This window comes from Diorhabda sublineata, chromosome 1 (assembly GCF_026230105.1).
Source record: "Diorhabda sublineata isolate icDioSubl1.1 chromosome 1, icDioSubl1.1, whole genome shotgun sequence".
In the NCBI taxonomy this organism is placed as follows: Eukaryota; Metazoa; Arthropoda; class Insecta; order Coleoptera; family Chrysomelidae; genus Diorhabda; species Diorhabda sublineata.
The window spans coordinates 12,670,435-12,692,411 of record NC_079474.1 but is presented as its reverse complement, the minus strand read 5'-3'; the positions used below and the strand labels follow the sequence as shown (position 1 = coordinate 12,692,411).

General features: G+C 34.1%; 2 protein-coding genes across 2 annotated transcripts; both read right to left on the bottom strand.

Moving 5' to 3' along the window:
* Positions 1-530: 530 nt before the first annotated feature.
* LOC130451743 (cytochrome P450 4C1-like) lies at positions 531-9,956 on the bottom strand. The gene is made up of 7 exons (XM_056790963.1): positions 9,917-9,956; positions 8,754-8,972; positions 8,489-8,686; positions 8,184-8,305; positions 1,849-1,917; positions 1,594-1,759; positions 531-663 (listed from the first exon to the last, which is right to left on the bottom strand). Exons 1-7 carry the CDS (start codon positions 9,954-9,956, stop codon positions 545-547), a joined length of 933 nt encoding a protein of 310 aa, XP_056646941.1. The 3' UTR covers positions 531-544.
* A 1,645-nt stretch (positions 9,957-11,601) lies between these two features.
* Positions 11,602-20,705, bottom strand: LOC130442242 (polygalacturonase-like). The gene is made up of 4 exons (XM_056776344.1): positions 20,376-20,705; positions 18,579-18,790; positions 18,196-18,517; positions 11,602-11,897 (listed from the first exon to the last, which is right to left on the bottom strand). The coding sequence occupies exons 1-4, from the start codon at positions 20,665-20,667 to the stop codon at positions 11,653-11,655; spliced, it is 1,071 nt and encodes a 356-aa protein (XP_056632322.1). The 5' UTR covers positions 20,668-20,705; the 3' UTR covers positions 11,602-11,652.
* Positions 20,706-21,977: the final 1,272 nt, after the last annotated feature.

Sequence of the window (21,977 nt, the reverse complement as noted above, 5' to 3'; positions counted from 1 at the left end):
CTATGAGTCTAAAAACTGCGCAGTCTCTTCTGTAGTACTTTGTCCTTCTCTATAACAGGGAATTCTACGCGCAATGTCTCTCTGTCTAATAGTTCTGCCCGCTCCATTTTTTCAGTTTCAAAGTCTTACAACTTGTATCTATGAATAAATTTTCACACGCAACCTTATACTCCGCTGTTTGTAATTAAATTATTTTCATTTTAAAATTAATTGCGATTGGTTGACAGAAAAGTGCAGTTACTTATATCAATTTACGTCTTTGAACGAAGTTGCCAGGTATTAGGGACCAGAGAAAAGTATGCTACTGTGGTGTTGTGTATATTATAAACTTTTTACTGGAATTTGTTTTATTTGGCAGGCACGCCGGCGAAATTTTGAAAAATATTAATTTTTTATAATTTTAATTAATTATAACCATGAAAATTTTTTAAAGGGTTGCCTTATTAAATTTTATTCACAAACTTATTTTATTTGATAAAATATTATTCTTATCTGGTTGGTACACTAGTGAAGGACGATCTTATTACGGATCCTCTACTATTAGCTACATTTTCAGGTAGAAATCAGGATCGAATTTGAGTGGTTCCGGCCAATATTTTGGATTCCTTTGTATATGTAACTTACAAAAAACAACAGAACTACCCGCAGGGAAAACTATATCACCTAAAATATTCATAACACATAAAATTATTACTGTCTCTTTTAATTTAAAACCAATAAATTACTAGTAGGATGTAGCCTAGGGGGCGGCAGATTTCAAGGGGCGGTTAATTAAAACGTGGCTGAAGATAGGTGAAATAAAAACCAATTAAAATCTCAATATACTAACTTAGAAAACACACATATTCAATAAGTGGAAGCAATAGTGTGGTACTTATACTTCATGAATGTCTGATGCAAAAGGAAGTTGTAAGTAGGGGCGGGGAGGTGTGTTCCTAACCTAACATAACCTTACCTAACTTAACCTAACCTAACCTAACCTAGCCTAACCTAACCTAAATTAACCTATTTTATATTCTTATTAGAACATTTTCTATTTTGATTTTATTCGAATTTTAAATCTATGGAAATGAAAATGAAAAACTGTACAACATATTGAAATTTCAAGGTAATAGGAGTTGTGGGGATTAAACTGCATAATTACAATCGCATCTGTCATTACAAAATATAATACTAGTATATAAAGCCTATTTGGTTAGGTCAAATCCAAAAATCAAACAAAAATATTCCAAAATAAGGTTCTGTAAGTATTTTGAACACGACAGATGAAGTGCATGTCCTGAAACGTTTTGTTTACATATATCGAAGAGATTATAAATTTTTTACCAATATAACAACTCCTATTTTGCTCGTTAACAGGTCTGAGAGTGAAGAAACTTGTCGCAATATAATGTAAACAGGTTACAAAACCAATATCAAGAAATAGTCACCTCAAAACAAACATAACAAGTAAAAAATAAGCGTATTCGCCAAAGGAGCATCGATTAACATAATAGGATAGAACCGGCTTCACGGTCTATATCAATGTACGAGTTTGTAGCAATATCGAGAGTACCAAGTGAATTTTTTTGTAATCAATCACTACATACTCACCTGCATCAATATCCTCGGTTATATTTCTAGCAAACAAAGCTGCTACCGGAAATAATCGCGAACTTTCCTTGATAACTCTTTCAGTGTATTTCAATTCAGGTAAATCTGATGGAGATACTGGTCTATCGGGTCCTAGAATCGCCAAGATTTCTTCCAAAACGTTTTGCTAAAGAACGAATATAAAAATTTCGATAATTACGATCGAGTTGAGGCTATAACCTTCGAAACTCAACCAGGTTAATTATTTTTAATTACCTGTACATCTCGGAACATGCCCAATAACGTGAAAATACAATTAAGCGCTGTTGCAGTTGTGTCTGCTCCCTGAAAATAAAACCTCCAATAAAACTACAATATAGATTGCGTTTATTTTACGAGAATAATCACGAACCGATCAGACCATCAAGTAGACCAAGAAGAACTGCGTTATTTGAAAAAAACTTTGGTGAAAAAAAACAAACAACAATCATCAGGAGAGTATTAAACATAATAAGACAAGGGATGAATGTTCTTAAGACCATAAATTACGAGAAATCATACTTCGATTAGCGAGAGCTCTGAAAGCAGAGAGCTACAATTTTTTTTTCTTCTCTAGAATCATTTATCCCCTTTCGAGCATCTCAGAGTATCGAGATTTTAGTTTTCATTCCCAGTTCATCCATTTTTTCCCGATCTTTTCCTTCTTCATTCATTCGCTGTATCGTTTTCTTCTTTCCTCCCCTTTTCTATGCTACTTGTTGCAGCCAAATTTTCCTGGATCTTCATTTCCTTTTTGTCTAATATCTTTTTGCTTGCGTCTATTTTCTCATTAGGATTTGCCAAAAACCTACAAAAATCCATAACTCCACATTGAATGTCCGCGCCTAGCTCCTCTCCAACTCAACCGATGTAAGTATTCAAACTCAAAAGAAAGAAGGTGTTTCAGCGAGTGTTCTTAAACCAAAACGAACTCTGTAGCTACATTAGAACCTGAGATATAGATCTTTGAATGTAGAAAAATTGCCAAAAACCTACAAAAATCCATAACTCCACATTGAATGTCCGCGCCTAGCTCCTCTCCAACTCAACCGATTTAAGTGTTCAAACTCAAAAGAAAGAAGGGTGTTTCAGCGAGTGTTCTTAAACCAAAACGAACTCTGTAGCTATATCAGAACCTGAGATATAGATCTTTGAATGTAGAAAAATTGCCAAAAACCTACAAAAATCCATAACTCCATATTGAATGTCCGCGCCTAGCTCCTCTCCAACTCAACCGATTTAAGAGTTTCAACTCAAAAGAAAGAAGGTGTTTCAGCGAGTGTTCTTAAACTAAAACGAACTCTGTAGCTATATCAGAACCTGAGATATAGATCTTTGAATGTAGAAAAATTGCCAAAAACCTACAAAAATCCATAACTCCATATTGAATGTCCGCGACTAGCTCCTCTCCAACTCAACCGATTTAAATGTTCATAAACTCAAAAGAAAGAAGGTGTTTCAGCGAGTGTTCTTAAACCAAAACGAACTCTGTAGCTATATCAGAACCTGAGATATAGATCTTTGAATGTAGAAAAATTGCCAAAAACCTACAAAAATCCATAACTCCATATTGAATGTCCGCGCCTAGCTCCTCTCCAACTCAACCGATTTAAGAGTTCAAACTCAAAAGAAAGAAGGTGTTTCAGCGAGTGTTCTTAAACTAAAACGAACTCTGTAGCTATATCAGAACCTGAGATATAGATCTTTGAAAGTAAAAAAATTGCCAAAAACCTACAAAAATCCATAACTCCACATTGAATGTCCGCGACTAGCTCCTCTCCAACTCAACCGATTTAAATGTTCATAAACTCAAAAGAAAGAAGGTGTTTCAGCGAGTGTTCTTAAACCAAAACGAACTCTGTAGCTATATCAGAACCTGAGATATAGATCTTTGAATGTAGAAAAATTGCCAAAAACCTACAAAAATCCATAACTCCATATTGAATGTCCGCGCCTAGCTCCTCTCCAACTCAACCGATTTAAGAGTTCAAACTCAAAAGAAAGAAGGTGTTTCAGCGAGTGTTCTTAAACTAAAACGAACTCTGTAGCTATATCAGAACCTGAGATATAGATCTTTGAAAGTAAAAAAATTGCCAAAAACCTACAAAAATCCATAACTCCATATTGAATGTCCGCGCCTAGCTCCTCTCCAACTCAACCGATTTAAGAGTTTCAACTCAAAAGAAAGAAGGTGTTTCAGCGAGTGTTCTTAAACTAAAACGAACTCTGTAGCTATATCAGAACCTGAGATATAGATCTTTGAATGTAGAAAAATTGCCAAAAACCTACAAAAATCCATAACTCCATATTGAATGTCCGCGACTAGCTCCTCTCCAACTCAACCGATTTAAATGTTCATAAACTCAAAAGAAAGAAGGTGTTTCAGCGAGTGTTCTTAAACCAAAACGAACTCTGTAGCTATATCAGAACCTGAGATATAGATCTTTGAATGTAGAAAAATTGCCAAAAACCTACAAAAATCCATAACTCCATATTGAATGTCCGCGCCTAGCTCCTCTCCAACTCAACCGATTTAAGAGTTCAAACTCAAAAGAAAGAAGGTGTTTCAGCGAGTGTTCTTAAACTAAAACGAACTCTGTAGCTATATCAGAACCTGAGATATAGATCTTTGAATGTAGAAAAATTGCCAAAAACCTACAAAAATCCATAACTCCATATTGAATGTCCGCGCCTAGCTCCTCTCCAACTCAACCGATTTAAGTGTTCAAACTCAAAAGAAAGAAGGTGTTTCAGCGAGTGTTCTTAAACCAAAACGAACTCTGTAGCTATATCAGAACCTGAGATATAGATCTTTGAATGTAGAAAAATTGCCAAAAACCTACAAAAATCCATAACTCACTCCACATTGAATGTCCGCGCCTAGCTCCTCTCCAACTCAACCGATTTAAGAGTTTCAACTCAAAAGAAAGAAGGTGTTTCAGCGAGTGTTCTTAAACTAAAACGAACTCTGTAGCTATATCAGAACCTGAGATATAGATCTTTGAATGTAGAAAAATTGCCAAAAACCTACAAAAATCCATAACTCCATATTGAATGTCCGCGCCTAGCTCCTCTCCAACTCAACCGATTTAAGTGTTCAAACTCAAAAGAAAGAAGGGTGTTTCAGCGAGTGTTCTTAAACCAAAACGAACTCTGTAGCTATTTTAGAACCTGAGATATAGATCTTTGAATGTAGAAAAATTGCCAAAAACCTACAAAAATCCATAACTCACTCCACATTGAATGTCCGCGCCTAGCTCCTCTCCAACTCAACCGATTTAAGAGTTTCAACTCAAAAGAAAGAAGGTGTTTCAGCGAGTGTTCTTAAACTAAAACGAACTCTGTAGCTATATCAGAACCTGAGATATAGATCTTTGAATGTAGAAAAATTGCCAAAAACCTACAAAAATCCATAACTCCATATTGAATGTCCGCGCCTAGCTCCTCTCCAACTCAACCGATTTAAGTGTTCAAACTCAAAAGAAAGAAGGTGTTTCAGCGAGTGTTCTTAAACTAAAACGAACTCTGTAGCTATATCAGAACCTGAGATATAGATCTTTGAATGTAGAAAAATTGCCAAAAACGTACAAAAATCCATAACTCCATATTGAATGTCCGCGACTAGCTCCTCTCCAACTCAACCGATTTAAGTGTTCAAACTCAAAAGAAAGAAGGTGTTTCAGCGTGTGTTCTTAAACCAAAACGAACTCTGTAGCTATATTAGAACCTGAGATATGAGAAAATTAGATGAAATCCGATATATATGGTGACATTTCTATGTATCATATTATTTTTATAAGCTTCCTTAATCGTGGGTGTGTTTTGGCGACTGCCGAAGAGAAGAATTGATGAAGTTGAAAATTGGTGATGTAGTTGACGAAGTTACGTTCATAACGATCAAAATACCGAATACTAAAACTAAAATTCAAAGAGAATTTGCTATTACTAGAGGATACATCGCTGGCTTTTGACTGCTTGAATAATGTCCGGTTTTTTATTTTATATAAAAATGGAAAATGTTTTCCTCAACCAATTGGTATCAATACTTTTGGGCGCATTCCAAAAGAAATAGCAACGTTTCTGGAACTACCAAATCCATCACAATATACAGGTCACTGTTTTAGAAGATAATCAACATCCTTACTTGCTGATGCTGGTGTTGAAATGCACATTTTGAAGAGACATGGTGGATGGAAATCCAGTAGTGTCGCTGAAGGATATGTAGAAACATCCTCAGAAAACAAAAAAGAATATAGCTACTAAACTAATGAGAGGGAAATCGTTTCTACAAAAAATTCAATTGAAATTGAAAACTACAATTCTTCAATTTTCTCCACGTCAGCTGGAATAAACATCACTAATTGTACAGGTGTTGTGTCTAATTATTATAATAAACGAGGTTTGATATTACATATTGGTAGTAGGTAAAAGCTTTTACCGGACTATCACAAAAATTTTCTGGCTCGGTCCGACAAAATGAGATTTTCTGACCTAAAAATAAACCGGAAAGTACTAATTTCTGGCCCGTTTTAAAAAAAATTAGCTTATTTCATGAAAATAAAATGTAGTTTGATAATTAGCCAGTGAAATATCAAAGGAATGAAATTATAAATGGAATTTTGAATATACCTTCAATTCCAGAGATACGTATCGAATCTTTCAAATTCTGTTTTGTATTAATTACCTGAAAATCCGAAAAATTAAAAAAAAAACGTAACTAGTTTCGAAAACTTATTTTTCTTACTGTCGATGTGAAATTTTTCAATATTTTTACAGCTTTGTCGTACTGTTTGCTTAATGGATACAATTTCCATATAAATTTTAAATGGTACCATGCGTGGAACATCCTATAATTTACTATTTCAAACAATCTACAAAAAAAATTGACAAAATATTATACGAACGTCATATTTATGTTATTTTACAAGGGTGATACGAAAATTGAACAGAAATTCATGAACTGCCTTACGGTTACTGCAAAATTTCATTCAGATCGGTGCCAAGACTTCTGAATTTTGAGCTGGAATGCACGCGCTGAAAAGTTTGCTAACTAAAGATGAAACTTGAGTACACCACTATTCACATATATTCCTGAACATCGAACTGTAAACGACAGGATATTTCAATCTGTATCCGCGCTATAACTGCAAAACAACGCCAGACCACACACAGCTCGGTTAACGATGAAAACGTTGAAGAATTGGGTTGAGATACACTGAAAAAACCTCCTTATAGTTCCGATTTACCACCATGTGACTATTATTTATTTAGTCTATTGAAAAAGGCATTTGGTGAATTACGATTCGAAGCAATGCCAAGATTCTTAAGGATTGCTATAAAGAAGGAAATTTAACAAAATATATCAATTGCTAATTATATACTATTATCAGTACATTCTTAAAATACCATTAAACATTGGTTTTAGTAATTTTTTGTGATATTATAAATAGAAATTTTAAAATATAATATCTTACTTGTTTATATTATAACATATTATTATCTGAATCCTGAGTTTGTAAATTCATGTTTAATCCCATTGCTGTTTCTAAAAAAAAAACATTTAGTTCATTGGATGATCTATGAAGAGTGTCTCATGAGTAATATTCAAAAGCAGTAGAGTCTCAATTATCCTAAACCTTCCGCACCAAGCTCAGCCCTTCACGGAAAATTTTGTTGGGCCCTCGCAACTCGGCACTTGTTGTAACAATTGAAGTGACCTGGTGTTGAGGGATTCAGTCTCTTTCTGTAAATTCTCTCCACCTGGAGATTCTTGGGCCAACCACTCATTCACTTCCTTTTCTCTTGAGTCCGCGCAACTCGGTACTTGTTGTAACTGTAGCTGAAGTGACCTGGTGCTGAGGGATTCAGTCTTCTTTTGGAAATTTTCTCCACCTGAAGACTCTTTATTTATTTGGAGCAAAACTTTCCAAGATTTATAAATGGTGTCTGCTCCACAACTCCATAACCTTTCCAGATGATTATTGAGCATTTGAACGTTCCCGACATGGTTCACCAGCTGCAGTCCACTCAGATAATAATCGTTTTGATTTCGGAAGGAAGTGATAGTTTCACTTAAACGACTGTCACTTTTTACTGACTAATCTTCTTACACACAGTCTTTTGAAAGTTGGTACGTCATATGAATTTGACAATGGCAGAGCCATCTGTGTGTGAGTCACACGACTTATTAGAAGATATTGCTCTAAAGTTAGCAGGAACCATTCCAGAGATTGGCGTCAAGTACAAAACTTATTAATGAAATGCCTTTTGCAGCAGTTGGTACATCAATAATCAGCAGAAAAAACATACCAAAGTTGGTTATAGACAAAAAAGTCAACGAGATGATTCTCAATCTGTTTGGTACGTGTACAGTACTTCCTAATTGTTATAGAGATAAATGATTGGAGTGAAAAAGATGGTTGCCACATAGATATATGTACAAAAATACAACCAAGTGGTGGAAAAGGGTTTTTATCAGCTGTTAATGATAGTTGAGGTTAAATTTTCCTTTCCAAGGTGTCCAAGGTGCATTTGGAAATAATATCAAAAAAGTCCAAGTCTTTCTTTCCGACATTTTTTTGCAATTGTTTGACAAAAATTTCCCCTTCTTCCAAAAAAACTGCTTGGTATGCATTAAGAATTCTTTGATTGAAAGCTTGCCTGAAAATTTTTCTGTGTTTTCTCCATTTTTGTACTACAACATCATATTTATTTAAAAGAAATGCACACACCAATATTGTATTTCGTTTAAAGTGTAGCTAAATCAGGAAAATACGTTGATCGAAGCGGAAATTTATGATCTGAGAATAATTGATAAGAATGAGACAGTATTGGAGGTAAATTATATGAATAAACAGAAAAAAGAGATATTACTGACCTTTGGCTGTCAATAGACCTTCGCCAATAACGAATGAAAGAAATTTATGAAGAGAATCTTTGTCCAAAGCTTTGGAACTCGTTAAAATCTTTTCAATATGTTCTGGTTTAGACACCGCGTAATAAAGACTAGTACCTAACCATAAAGCACATATATCAGGATATATTTTTCGTATATCGGTAATAACTTTTATTATATCTAAAAATTATCAATTTTTTCATATAACCTAGTCGTTTATGCTGATAATCACTTTTTTTTTACTCACCGTTTTTTTCAGATAAGAAAAATAGATAAGCATATCCTATAAATGGTAACCCGTAGGGTCCTGGTACATTTCTGGAATGAATATAAAGGTACCTTCTATTCCACAACCATTTGACGTACCATGTGAAGAAAACTGTACAGCAAATAACAACTAAGTATAATCTAATAAAATGATCTGATTTTTCCGTATATTTGGATGTGTTCCAACTTGATTTCGAGTCTGGAAATAAGTACTGAATTTATTCATATCTTGATTCTAAGTAGTATCCATTTTTTTTAAAACTATTATTGATTTGATCACTTAAGTTTTTTTTATAAGACCATTTTAAAGAATAGAATTGAACGTATGGAATGAAAATACTAGAGAAATGGGAAAAAACAACTAAAAAAAAGAAGATTTAATAAAACAACTGATGAAGATGTTGGATTTGCTATAAATACTGGATCATTAAAAATCTTATCTTTGTTTCTAACAACAGATTCCACTAAATCCACAGTCTCGAAGGGGATGAAACCCCAAAGCCCCCAATCCCCAGTTCAAAGCAAGCTGATTTAAAGTCTCTATGGGGACGAAACTATGAATCCCCCTCTCGACGTCGTCAAAACTATTCCTGAAATGCCTGAAACTATCCTGGGAGGAAGGGAATAGGTTTCGGCCAATTTTTATGAAAATTGGTGCAATGATAGTTCAAAACGAGATGATTTCAAGTCTCTATGGGGACGAAAATATAAATCCCCCTCTCAACATCGTCAAAATTACTTCTGAAGTGTCTGAAAGTTTCCTGGGAGGAAATGAATTGGTTTCGGCCAATTTTTATGAGAATGGCGCAATGATATTTCAAAGCAAGCTGCTTTAAAGTCTCTATGGGGACGAAAATATAAATCCCCTTCTCAACATCGTCAAAATTACTTCTGAAGTGTCTGAAAGTGTCCTGGGAGGAAATGAATTGGTTTCGGCCAATTTTAATGAAAATTTGCGCAATGATAGTTCAAAGCAAAGTGATTTAAAGTCGAAACCCCAACACCTCCACAAACCCTGAACTTTCAGAGGGTACTATGGAAAGGGGAGTTTCAGGAACACTGGCCGAGACCTCTCTTCAAGGGTAGTTTTGACGGTGTTGGGTGTTTCGGGGTTTTTCAATAAAAATATTCTGATACACTCACCAACATTTGAATTATTCAAAAAAATATCAGTTATAGTCATAATTGATGATAGAAAAAACACTATTTTGAAAAAAGTTTTTCACAATATGTATTTAGATCTTGTGTAATTTTTATAAGAAGATTGTTTATTTAATATAAAAAATCCAAGTGAAAAATAAATAGTGGGATAGTTTAATTAAACTTTAGTAGATAATAAAATAAACAAATTACCATCTAATTGGAAAACGCATATCAAATTTTAATTGTACATAAAAAACTAACACATAAAAAACTGTAGAAAGTATTACATAGTATTAAAAATGTTTGTTTGAACGCGCTCATCTTAAGAACTACTGGTTCTAACTAAAAAATTCTTTTTGTATTGGACATTCCATTCATGGAGAAAGGCTTTTGACTACATAAAATCACGTTGTGATCAACTGGAGCGAAGCATCAGTGAAAAAAATTGGAAAATCTCATATAGAAAATTCTCGTGTTAATTTCCATATTCCAACGAAACGGCTTGACAGATTTTTATAACATTTTTATGCAAATTTCTTTTTTATTTTTCAGATGAAATTTTTAGTTTCAATTTTTTTGTGATACAGCATTTGAATATACACCTAAAACACTAAATTTTTACCCTTCTACGATCAACGCTTATTTTCTATTTGTTAATTATAAACTTTAATTTTTTGGCAAGATATCAATTTTTATTTTGTCATGTCTTGGAATAAAAAAAATCACATTACTAACAATGTTTCACCCTTTCACGATCAACCCCTATTTTTTCATCACGATCTTAACTTTTTTTTGTTTTATCTACAGATCTGTAATAGGGTTGTAAGATGGCAATTTTAGTACGATAAATTTTTAGTCAGAATTTATAATTTCAATCTAAGATATGTTTTTTTTTCTCAATTTAATTTGATATATCACCCTCGCCAATCGATAACTGATCAATTGATTCCACTCAATCCAAAGTCTTGAAGGGCATGAAACCCCAAAATCCCTCAGTAGGGGTGAGAACGAAGCCGGTTTCCTGTTTTACTCACTATACAGTTTTATTTGTGTATCGATCGTGCAGTGACTAATTTTTCTGTGCATTTCTCATCCTAAAATTATCATTAACTATTTATTTTTACTAATAACTGAAAAGACAGTTTTTACTCCCATGTAAATAAACACGTGTTGTGAGCTGTCGCCAACAACGGCTATTATCGTACCTGTACAAGTTGTACTTAACATTTTTAGCAAATAGTTTCTTTTTGTTGAAATAATAATAATTAATTTAAAACAATTTTTCAGAATTTTCTTTATTTTTTTAATGTTTTCGCTGCAACAGATTTTTATTCTCAAATTTGTTTTATTGCCGCCAACAACGGCTATTATCGTACCTGTACATGTTGTACTTAACATTTTTAGTAAATAGTTTCTTTTTGTTAAATTAATAATAATTAAACAAGTTTTCAGTATTTTCTTTATTTTTTTAATGTTTTCGCCGCAACAGATTTTTATTCTCAAATCTGTTTTATTGTCGCCAACAACGGCTATTATCGTACCTGTACATGTTGTACTTAACATTTTTAGCAAATAGCAACAGATTTTTATTCTCGAATTTGTTTTATTTTATATAGGATATTGAAACTTTTCGAATACCCTATTTTATTGTAATAGGCAAGTTATAGAGATTAAAAAAATTATAATATATTCAAAAACTTTTTAATAGCAATATTTCATTGAAGATAATGCAAGTTTTAACATGAAAATCCACTTGGTATAAAGCTGCAAAAACTTTTTCCGCTTCCTATTAGATTGATGTTTGTCCAATTCCAATTTGAACATTTATTTTCATTACAAACAATGTGAACAGGTCTAGTAAATTGGCCTTGTAAAGATCCATATATGTTTAACATATTCAATCTAGTAATTTCAAATTGACGAGAAACATTTCCAATATCACCATAATCTTGGTTGATGTATATTCCGTCTTCTTGGATTCCTTCAATAAATTAAAATATTAGTAAGTTGGAATTTCTGGAACCGTTGGTGATAATCATTCTGAACACCCTGTTCATACTACCACTAAACCAAGACTCACAATTACACTGTCTGACGCTCGTTTCGATACCCAAGTTACATCTTAAACGACTGAAAGTAAACTCCAATTTATCCAGAAGTAAACAAGGTCAATAATTTTGACATATCAGCTTCAAAATTGGTTATGTTCGATCATAAAAGATTTTTCTATGATTTCGTCGAATTGTAACCAAATTTTTTTCCCATTGAATCATTAATTCCGAGTGGAACGTAAAACAACAAAAGATCTAAATGTAAACGCAGGAATCAGACAAAGAGATTCATTTAGTCGCTTCATATTAAATTTGATGCCCAAAGCAGTGAGATTCAGAAAACTTTAACACTTAAAGAAAAACAACTAATCAATACCAAGAAGACCAAATGCCTAGTGACGTCTAAAGAACCGATACTACACTAGTTGAGGACACCACACAGTTCCACAATACTCCATAATTGGACGAATATAAGTTTTATATAAACGAGTTGAATTATGTAATGATATCCTTCCGAAAGACTTGCGGAGGAGATACAGCTTACTTTTTGCTTTGTTGGCAATACTTATAACATGTTCGGACCAACTCAAATCCGTAGTAATACCGAGATCGTTATAAGAATTCACTTCATTTAAGGCGTGACCGTTTAAGAAGTAGCTACACTGATTGACCAAGATTCGGCTTCGAGCGCTCCTTTTAAATGTGAAGGGACTCTTTTCCCGCCTTCAGACCGGACGAATCTGGTTCAATCAGGTTTGATTCGAGGTCGCACTTGATTCAACCTGTCAGATTTCTCGTCCGGTCAGTCTTGAATCAACAACCATACGAATTGGACGTGGAGTTATTAATTTTAAAAGTTAAAGAAAATAGTGCGATTTATGACGCCAGTGATAAAAATCACAGCAACAGAAATCTTTCTATAATTTGTATCCAGTTTCGAGATTTCAGGTCCCACCAAATCCAGCAGTATTACGAACAATTCCTCACTCATTCGGAACAAGTCATAGAATTTCTTCTCATCATTTTGTAGGTCAGGATGTAAATGATGAAACATACCAAAATCCGGCCTTTTCCTATTTATGTTATGCATCCACACTTTTCTTGTTTTCTGTTTCCGCTGTTGCCTCCTACGAAACACTATTGCATTTAAAACAGCCGCGTTTATGATGATAGCTCAAAAGCAACTAAAAGAAGGAAAACAAAAAGAAGATGAAAGGATTTTTATAGATTCAAGTTGATTCAGCTGGTGTGAAAGAGTGGAGATGACGCATCAGATTCTACTTGATTCGGAGTGATCCAGATTGATTCGGATTCGTTTGGTGTGAAAGGGGCCTCATGGTGGGGGTAATGTATCTATTAACTAGTTTTGACTGACCTTGTAATTGACGATACAAACAAACTCAGGCTTCTGTGGCACTATTTGATAATCTAGTTTCACCACACCTATGTTCTAACTCACCTAACTAGTTTGTAAACTAAAATAATTATCAAGCAGTTTTTAATGACTCAAATTAATTAAAAACTTGTGGATCGAAGTCAATACGTTCACCTAGCACAATACTTTATTTGGTAATAGATGTTAGAAAGAAGAAGAATCATTAATATAACCATTATAATCTAATATCAGTCACAGTCGTATTCTTTTAGTTCTGAGGCTTGAGATCTTGCTTGGTAGTCATCATCAAAGCTCCAAGTTTTGGAATTGAGCTGATTTAAAAAGGGATCATATCTACGCTCCTTTAAATGTCTCATCCAAATAATTTTCTACGTTTATAGCATGTAACTGGATAATTCAGAGTTTCAATCTCTTCCTAGCAGAATTTGTTTCATATTTCTTCCAGATCTAATAGAATGAGGTACATCCTGAAGCTTGAGATCTTGCTTGGTAGTCATCACTCATCAATTTATGTTGGGCATCAAGATCAGCTCGCTTTCTAGTTTTGAAGCTACAAGCTTTGGAACTGAGCTGATTTCAAAAGGGATCATATCTACGCTCCTATAAATGTCTCATCCAAATAATTTTCTACGCTTATAGCCTTATGTAACTGGATAATTCAGAGTTTCAATCTCTTCCTAGCAGAATTTGTTTCATATTTCTTCCAGATCTAATAGAATGAGGTACATCCTGAAGCTTGAGATCTTGCTTGGTAGTCATCACTCATCAATTTATGTTGGACATCAAGATCAGCTCGCTTTCCAGTTTTGAAGCTACAAGCTTTGGAACTGAGCTGATTTCAAAAGGGATCATATCTACGCTCCTATAAATGTCTCATCCAAATAATTTTCTACGCTTAGAGCCTTATGTAACTGGATAATTCAGAGTTTCAATCTCTTCCTAGCAGAATTTGTTTCATATTTCTTCCAGATCTAATAGAATGAGGTACATCCTGAAGCTTGAGATCTTGCTTGGTAGTCATCACTCATCAATTTATGTTGGGCATCAAGATCAGCTCGCTTTCTAGTTTTGAAGCTACAAGCTTTGGAACTGAGCTGATTTCAAAAGGGATCATATCTACGCTCCTATAAATGTCTCATCCAAATAATTTTCTACGCTTAGAGCCTTATGTAACTGGATAATTCAGAGTTTCAATCTCTTCCTAGCAGAATTTGTTTCATATTTCTTCCAGATCTAATAGAATGAGGTACATCCTGAAGCTTGAGATCTTGCTTGGTAGTCATCACTCATCAATTTATGTTGGGCATCAAGATCAGCTCGCTTTCTAGTTTTGAAGCTACAAGCTTTGGAACTGAGCTGATTTCAAAAGGGATCATATCTACGCTCCTATAAATGTCTCATCCAAATAATTTTCTACGCTTAGAGCCTTATGTAACTGGATAATTCAGAGTTTCAATCTCTTCCTAGCAGAATTTGTTTCATATTTCTTCCAGATCTAATAGAATGAGGTACATCCTGAAGCTTGAGATCTTGCTTGGTAGTCATCACTCATCAATTTATGTTGGACATCAAGATCAGCTCGCTTTCCAGTTTTGAAGCTACAAGCTTTGGAACTGAGCTGATTTCAAAAGGGATCATATCTACGCTCCTATAAATGTCTCATCCAAATAATTTTCTACGCTTAGAGCCTTATGTAACTGGATAATTCAGAGTTTCAATCTCTTCCTAGCAGAATTTGTTTCATATTTCTTCCAGATCTAATAGAATGAGGTACATCCTGAAGCTTGAGATCTTGCTTGGTAGTCATCACTCATCAATTTATGTTGGACATCAAGATCAGCTCGCTTTCCAGTTTTGAAGCTACAAGCTTTGGAACTGAGCTGATTTCAAAAGGGATCATATCTACGCTCCTATAAATGTCTCATCCAAATAATTTTCTACGCTTAGAGCCTTATGTAACTGGATAATTCAGAGTTTCAATCTCTTCCTAGCAGAATTTGTTTCATATTTCTTCCAGATCTAATAGAATGAGGTACATCCTGAAGCTTGAGATCTTGCTTGGTAGTCATCACTCATCAATTTATGTTGGACATCAAGATCAGCTCGCTTTCCAGTTTTGAAGCTACAAGCTTTGGAACTGAGCTGATTTCAAAAGGGATCATATCTACGCTCCTATAAATGTCTCATCCAAATAATTTTCTACGCTTAGAGCCTTATGTAACTGGATAATTCAGAGTTTCAATCTCTTCCTAGCAGAATTTGTTTCATATTTCTTCCAGATCTAATAGCATGAGGTACATCCTGAAGCTTGAGATCTTGCTTGGTAGTCATCACTCATCAATTTATGTTGGGCATCAAGATCAGCTCGCTTTCTAGTTTTGAAGCTACAAGCTTTGGAACTGAGCTGATTTCAAAAGGGATCATATCTACGCTCCTATAAATGTCTCATCCAAATAATTTTCTACGCTTAGAGCCTTATGTAACTGGATAATTCAGAGTTTCAATCTCTTCCTAGCAGAATTTGTTTCATATTTCTTCCAGATCTAATAGAATGAGGTACATCCTGAAGCTTGAGATCTTGCTTGGTAGTCATCACTCATCAATTTATGTTGGGCATCAAGATCAGCTCGCTTTCTAGTTTTGAAGCTACAAGCTTTGGAACTGAGCTGATTTCAAAAGGGATCATATCTACGCTCCTATAAATGTCTCATCCAAATAATTTTCTACGCTTAGAGCCTTATGTAACTGGATAATTCAGAGTTTCAATCTCTTCCTAGCAGAATTTGTTTCATATTTCTTCCAGATCTAATAGCATGAGGTACATCCTGAAGCTTGAGATCTTGCTTGGTAGTCATCACTCATCAATTTATGTTGGGCATCAAGATCAGCTCGCTTTCTAGTTTTGAAGCTACAAGCTTTGGAACTGAGCTGATTTCAAAAGGGATCATATCTACGCTCCTATAAATGTCTCATCCAAATAATTTTCTACGCTTAGAGCCTTATGTAACTGGATAATTCAGAGTTTCAATCTCTTCCTAGCAGAATTTGTTTCATATTTCTTCCAGATCTAATAGAATGAGGTACATCCTGAAGCTTGAGATCTTGCTTGGTAGTCATCACTCATCAATTTATGTTGGACATCAAGATCAGCTCGCTTTCCAGTTTTGAAGCTACAAGCTTTGGAACTGAGCTGATTTCAAAAGGGATCATATCTACGCTCCTATAAATGTCTCATCCAAATAATTTTCTACGCTTAGAGCCTTATGTAACTGGATAATTCAGAGTTTCAATCTCTTCCTAGCAGAATTTGTTTCATATTTCTTCCAGATCTAATAGAATGAGGTACATCCTGAAGCTTGAGATCTTGCTTGGTAGTCATTACTCATCAATTTATGTTGGACATCAGGATCAGCTCGCTTTCTAGTTTTGAAGCTACAAGCTTTGGAACTGAGCTGATTTCAAAAGGGATCATGTCTACGCTCCTATAAATGTCTCATCCAAATAATTTTCTACGCTTAGAGCATTAAGTAACTGGATAATTCAGAGTTTCAATCTCTTCCTAGCAGAATTTGTTTCATATTTCTTCCAGATCTAATAGAATGAGGTACATCCTGAAGCTTGAGATCTTGCTTGGTAGTCATCACTCATCAATTTATGTTGGACATCAAGATCAGCTCGCTTTCCAGTTTTGAAGCTACAAGCTTTGGAACTGAGCTGATTTCAAAAGGGATCATATCTACGCTCCTATAAATGTCTCATCCAAATAATTTTCTACGCTTAGAGCCTTATGTAACTGGATAATTCAGAGTTTCAATCTCTTCCTAGCAGAATTTGTTTCATATTTCTTCCAGATCTAATAGAATGAGGTACATCCTGAAGCTTGAGATCTTGCTTGGTAGTCATTACTCATCAATTTATGTTGGACATCAGGATCAGCTCGCTTTCTAGTTTTGAAGCTACAAGCTTTGGAACTGAGCTGATTTCAAAAGGGATCATGTCTACGCTCCTATAAATGTCTCATCCAAATAATTTTCTACGCTTAGAGCATTAAGTAACTGGATAATTCAGAGTTTCAATCTCTTCCTAGCAGAATTTGTTTCATATTTCTTCCAGATCTAATAGAATGAGGTACATCCTGAAGCTTGAGATCTTGCTTGGTAGTCATCACTCATCAATTTATGTTGGGCATCAAGATCAGCTCGCTTTCTAGTTTTGAAGCTACAAGCTTTGGAACTGAGCTGATTTCAAAAGGGATCATATCTACGCTCCTATAAATGTCTCATCCAAATAATTTTCTACGCTTAGAGCCTTATGTAACTGGATAATTCAGAGTTTCAATCTCTTCCTAGCAGAATTTGTTTCATATTTCTTCCAGATCTAATAGCATGAGGTACATCCTGAAGCTTGAGATCTTGCTTGGTAGTCATCACTCATCAATTTATGTTGGGCATCAAGATCAGCTCGCTTTCTAGTTTTGAAGCTACAAGCTTTGGAACTGAGCTGATTTCAAAAGGGATCATATCTACGCTCCTATAAATGTCTCATCCAAATAATTTTCTACGCTTAGAGCCTTATGTAACTGGATAATTCAGAGTTTCAAACTCTTCCTAGCAGAATTTGTTTCATATTTCTTCCAGATCTAATAGAATGAGGTACATCCTGAAGCTTGAGATCTTGCTTGGTAGTCATCACTCATCAATTTATGTTGGGCATCAAGATCAGCTCGCTTTCTAGTTTTGAAGCTACAAGCTTTGGAACTGAGCTGATTTCAAAAGGGATCATATCTACGCTCCTATAAATATCTCATCCAAATAATTTTTAGAAAAACTTACCTATCAATGCGATATTTTGATAAGTAACATCTTCAATGGTTCCTACGCCTTTTTTTGTTTTAATATGGATCCCATATAATCCGTTAGCTACTAAACAATCGGAAAAAGTGATGTTGCTAATGACACTATTCTTGGTATTGTCGTTAGTACTACTCCCAACTGAGAAACTCAACCCGTGGCTACCATAACATTGTAAATTTTTGAAAAACAACCCAGAACCTGAATGGATCACAACACAATCGTCTTGGTTCATAACCACCGAGTTTTCTATGAGGATATTGTTACCTCCAATACCAAATCCATCGGTATTGAGACCTCCTCTCTATAAATTGAGACAACTTCCGATAGAAATGAGTAGAGGAGGGAATTTTGATTTTTTTTACCGTATTTCCAGCTACGACGTCAATGGTCCATCCGGTGATGGTGAAATCTGAACCTCCTACTCCTACACAAAATCTTGGACAGTTCAATAAATATAGATTTTTGAAAATTGATCCTCCAGTAGCTACTACGTGTAGGAATCTTGGTTTGGTGACTCCACCGTCTCCACCTTGACCGTCCCAATATTTTTCTCCTTGGGCGTTTAAAATACTTCCTTAAAAATTTGACGTTTAGAACAGGAAAGTGAAAATTTCTACGATTTAATTTGATTATGGCGTCGAATAGTTACTGGAAATATAAACGAGATATTGATGAAAAAGTTTTTTTAATTAAATTTGAATATTCAAAATTGCGTCCGCGTAAATTGAATTCATGTATACAGTAGATAGTTTTGAGGAATTTTCTTTAAATTTATCATTTATTTTGACTTTATGATCTTCCAATAATTACATTACGAAATATGTGATCCTTGAATGCCTATGTTATTCAAAAATTCACTCACTCCAAAAAAGTCAAAGCACAAAGCTGAAATTTTGAGGGATTATTTTTCAAGGATGAAAGTAGATGGAAAAAAATTTAAACGTCTGTGAGTTTCACAGTATCAGAAATACGAGGCTTTGAAGCTGTTCAATTATTAACGAAAAATATATGCATATTCAAAAGTTCACTCACGCCAAAATAATCAGAGTGTGAAGCTGAAATTTTGAAGGATTTTTTATAAAGGATGAAAGTATGTGAAAAAAATATTTAAACATCTGTGGGTTCCACAGTATTAAAAATACGAGGCTTTGAAGTTGTTCAATTGTTAACGAAAACTATATGCATATTCAAAAGTTCACTCACGCCAAAATAATCAAAGCATGAAGCTGAAATTTTGAAAGATTATTTTTCAAGCATGAAAGTAGATGGAAAAAAATTTAAACGTCTGTGGGTTTCACAGTATTAAAATACGAGGCTTTGAAGTTGTTCAATTATTAACGAAAAATATATGCATATTCAAAAGTTCACTCACGCCAAAATAATCAAAGCATGAAGCTGAAATTTTGAAAGATTATTTTTCAAGCATGAAAGTATAAGGAAAAAAATTTAAACATTTGTGAGTTTCACAGTATCAGAAATACGAGGCTTTGAAGCTGTTCAATTATTAACGAAAAAGATATGCATAATCAAAAATTCATTCACGCCAAAATAATCACAGCATGAAGCTGAAATTTTGAAGGATTATTTATGAAGAATGATAGTATGTAAATATGTAAAAAAATATTTAGATGTCTGTGGGTTCCATAGTATTAAAAATACGAGGCTTTGAATTTGTTCAATTATTAACGAAAAAGATATGCATAATCAAAAATTCATTCACGCCAAAATAATCACAGCATGAAGCTGAAATTTTGAAGGATTATTTATAAAGAATGATAGTATGTAAAAAAATATTTAGATGTCTGTGGGTTCCACAGTATTAAAAATACGAGGCTTTGAATTTGTTCAATTATTAACGAAAAATATATGCATATTCAAAAATTCACTCATGTCAAAATAATCAGAGTATGAAGCTGAAATTTTGAAGGATTTTTTATAAAGGATGAAAGTATGTGAAAAAAATATTTAAACATCTGTGAGTTCCACAGTATTGAAAATACGAGGCTTTGAATTTGTTCAATTATTAACGAAATCATATGTATATTTAAAATACATCTTTTATAAGACAGAAATGATTTATTTTTATACTAAATGATACTTCGGTTCATGAAAATCCACTAAAAATAATAATTACACGTGTAATAATGAAAGATAATTACCTGGTGCGCCTTGTACCAACACTTGGTCTCCAGTAATATGTAGTAAATAACCTTGCCAATAGGCAACTTCGAAAACTGTGATACCTTCGAAAGTTAATTTTGAACCTTTTTGTAAATCTAATCTAAGTGTTTCACCTGCGGGAACTGTCAAATTGGAAATAATTATGTCAGTACATTTTTCAACAATTGTCGAAACTTGTGGAAATTCTGTGATTCTACAATTATTTTCATCGCTGGTGACTAACATGAAAAATATTGAGAAAACCAAAATTTTTATTTTCAACTCGATCATTTTTGATGACAATATCCATTCAATTTGATAATTGGACACTCGATAAAACTTATCGTTAACCGAGTCTGGTGATAACAAAAATGAAAAAATCCTTGGAATAATACGAGGGATGTGCGGAAGATAGTTGCAGTTAATCATATTTATGAGGGCCGTTTTTTTTTCAACACCCGATCGCTCCGTGCAGACGATACGCGAGCAGAAGAAAACGGGCATGCGCCGTACGCGACTGCGAAGGTCTCGCACTACACGCTCCGCTATTGTTGACATTCAGGCGTCAGTCGGCGTTCTGCTACAGCTATACACGTCATCTAAATTGTTGCAAGAGGCCTATAGGGACAATTCTCTATCTCGTGCGCGTGATTTTGAGTGGCTTAAGCTCTTTAGTGCGTGCCGAGAGAGCACTGAAGATGACCATCGCCCAGATCGCCTTAATTACCATTTCTGATAATTTTCTTAAGAATTTCTCTTTATGGCGAACGGTTTTTTTGGCAGTACATCGATCTAAAAATCTACATATCTCCTAAGCCGTAAATTTTATTAAGCTAAACAAACAGAACCTTTTTGTTATAAATCAATTGAGAAATTAATTTTTGCTATTGACATGAGCCACCACTAGCTTTAAACAACTTTAAAGGTCTATAACTCAGAAACGATCTGTCGTATGAGGGAAATTTTTTATATCACGTCATCTACTCACTTCCGATTTATCTGCATCATGTTCTATTTAGCATTACTGGTTTTCGGTTTCCTTTTCGATCTTTCTCAATTCTTCTTCTTCAAATTCTTTGTTTAATTTTGGATTTTCACCCAAGTCAAGCTTCTTCTTCATTCTTTGATTTTTATGTTTCCTTAGGTTTTATACAACCAATTATTGAGGAAGATTAGAATTTAAAACATTTCTCATCAAATGTTGACAAAGATTTTGTACAAAATACTGAAAATTCTTTGTTTTCTTTGGATTTTCACCCAAGTCAAGTTTCTCATTTTTTCTTTTGATTTTTCGGTTCTATTAGGGTTTGTACAACCAATTATTGAGAAAGATTGAATTTGAAACAATTCTCATCATATGTTTATGAAGATTTTTGTACAAAATACTGAAAATTCTTTGCTTTTTCTTGGATTTTCAGCCAAGTCAAGCTTCTTCATTCTTTCTTTTGATTTTTCTGTTTCTTTAGGTTTTATACAACCAATTATTGAGGAAGATTAGAATTTAAAACATTTCTCATCAAATGTTGATAAAGATTTTGTACAAAATACTGAAAATTCTTTGTTTTCTTTGGATTTTAGGCCAAGTCAAGCTTTTTATTCAT

Coding starts and splice junctions, on each gene's coding strand:
- LOC130451743 (XM_056790963.1), bottom strand. CDS start 9,956: ATGACTATAACTGATATTTTTTTGAATAATTCAAATGTTG. Junction 8,973..9,916: donor TTTGAATAATTCAAATGTTG/GTGAGTGTATCA, acceptor ACTTATTTCCAG/ACTCGAAATCAAGTTGGAAC. Junction 8,306..8,488: donor AGGTCTATTGACAGCCAAAG/GTCAGTAATATC, acceptor ATGATGTTGTAG/TACAAAAATGGAGAAAACAC.
- LOC130442242 (XM_056776344.1), bottom strand. CDS start 20,667: ATGATCGAGTTGAAAATAAAAATTTTGGTTTTCTCAATATTTTTCATG. Junction 18,518..18,578: donor ACGTCGTAGCTGGAAATACG/GTAAAAAAAATC, acceptor CTCAATTTATAG/AGAGGAGGTCTCAATACCGA. Junction 11,898..18,195: donor TCAAAATATCGCATTGATAG/GTAAGTTTTTCT, acceptor AATTTATTGAAG/GAATCCAAGAAGACGGAATA.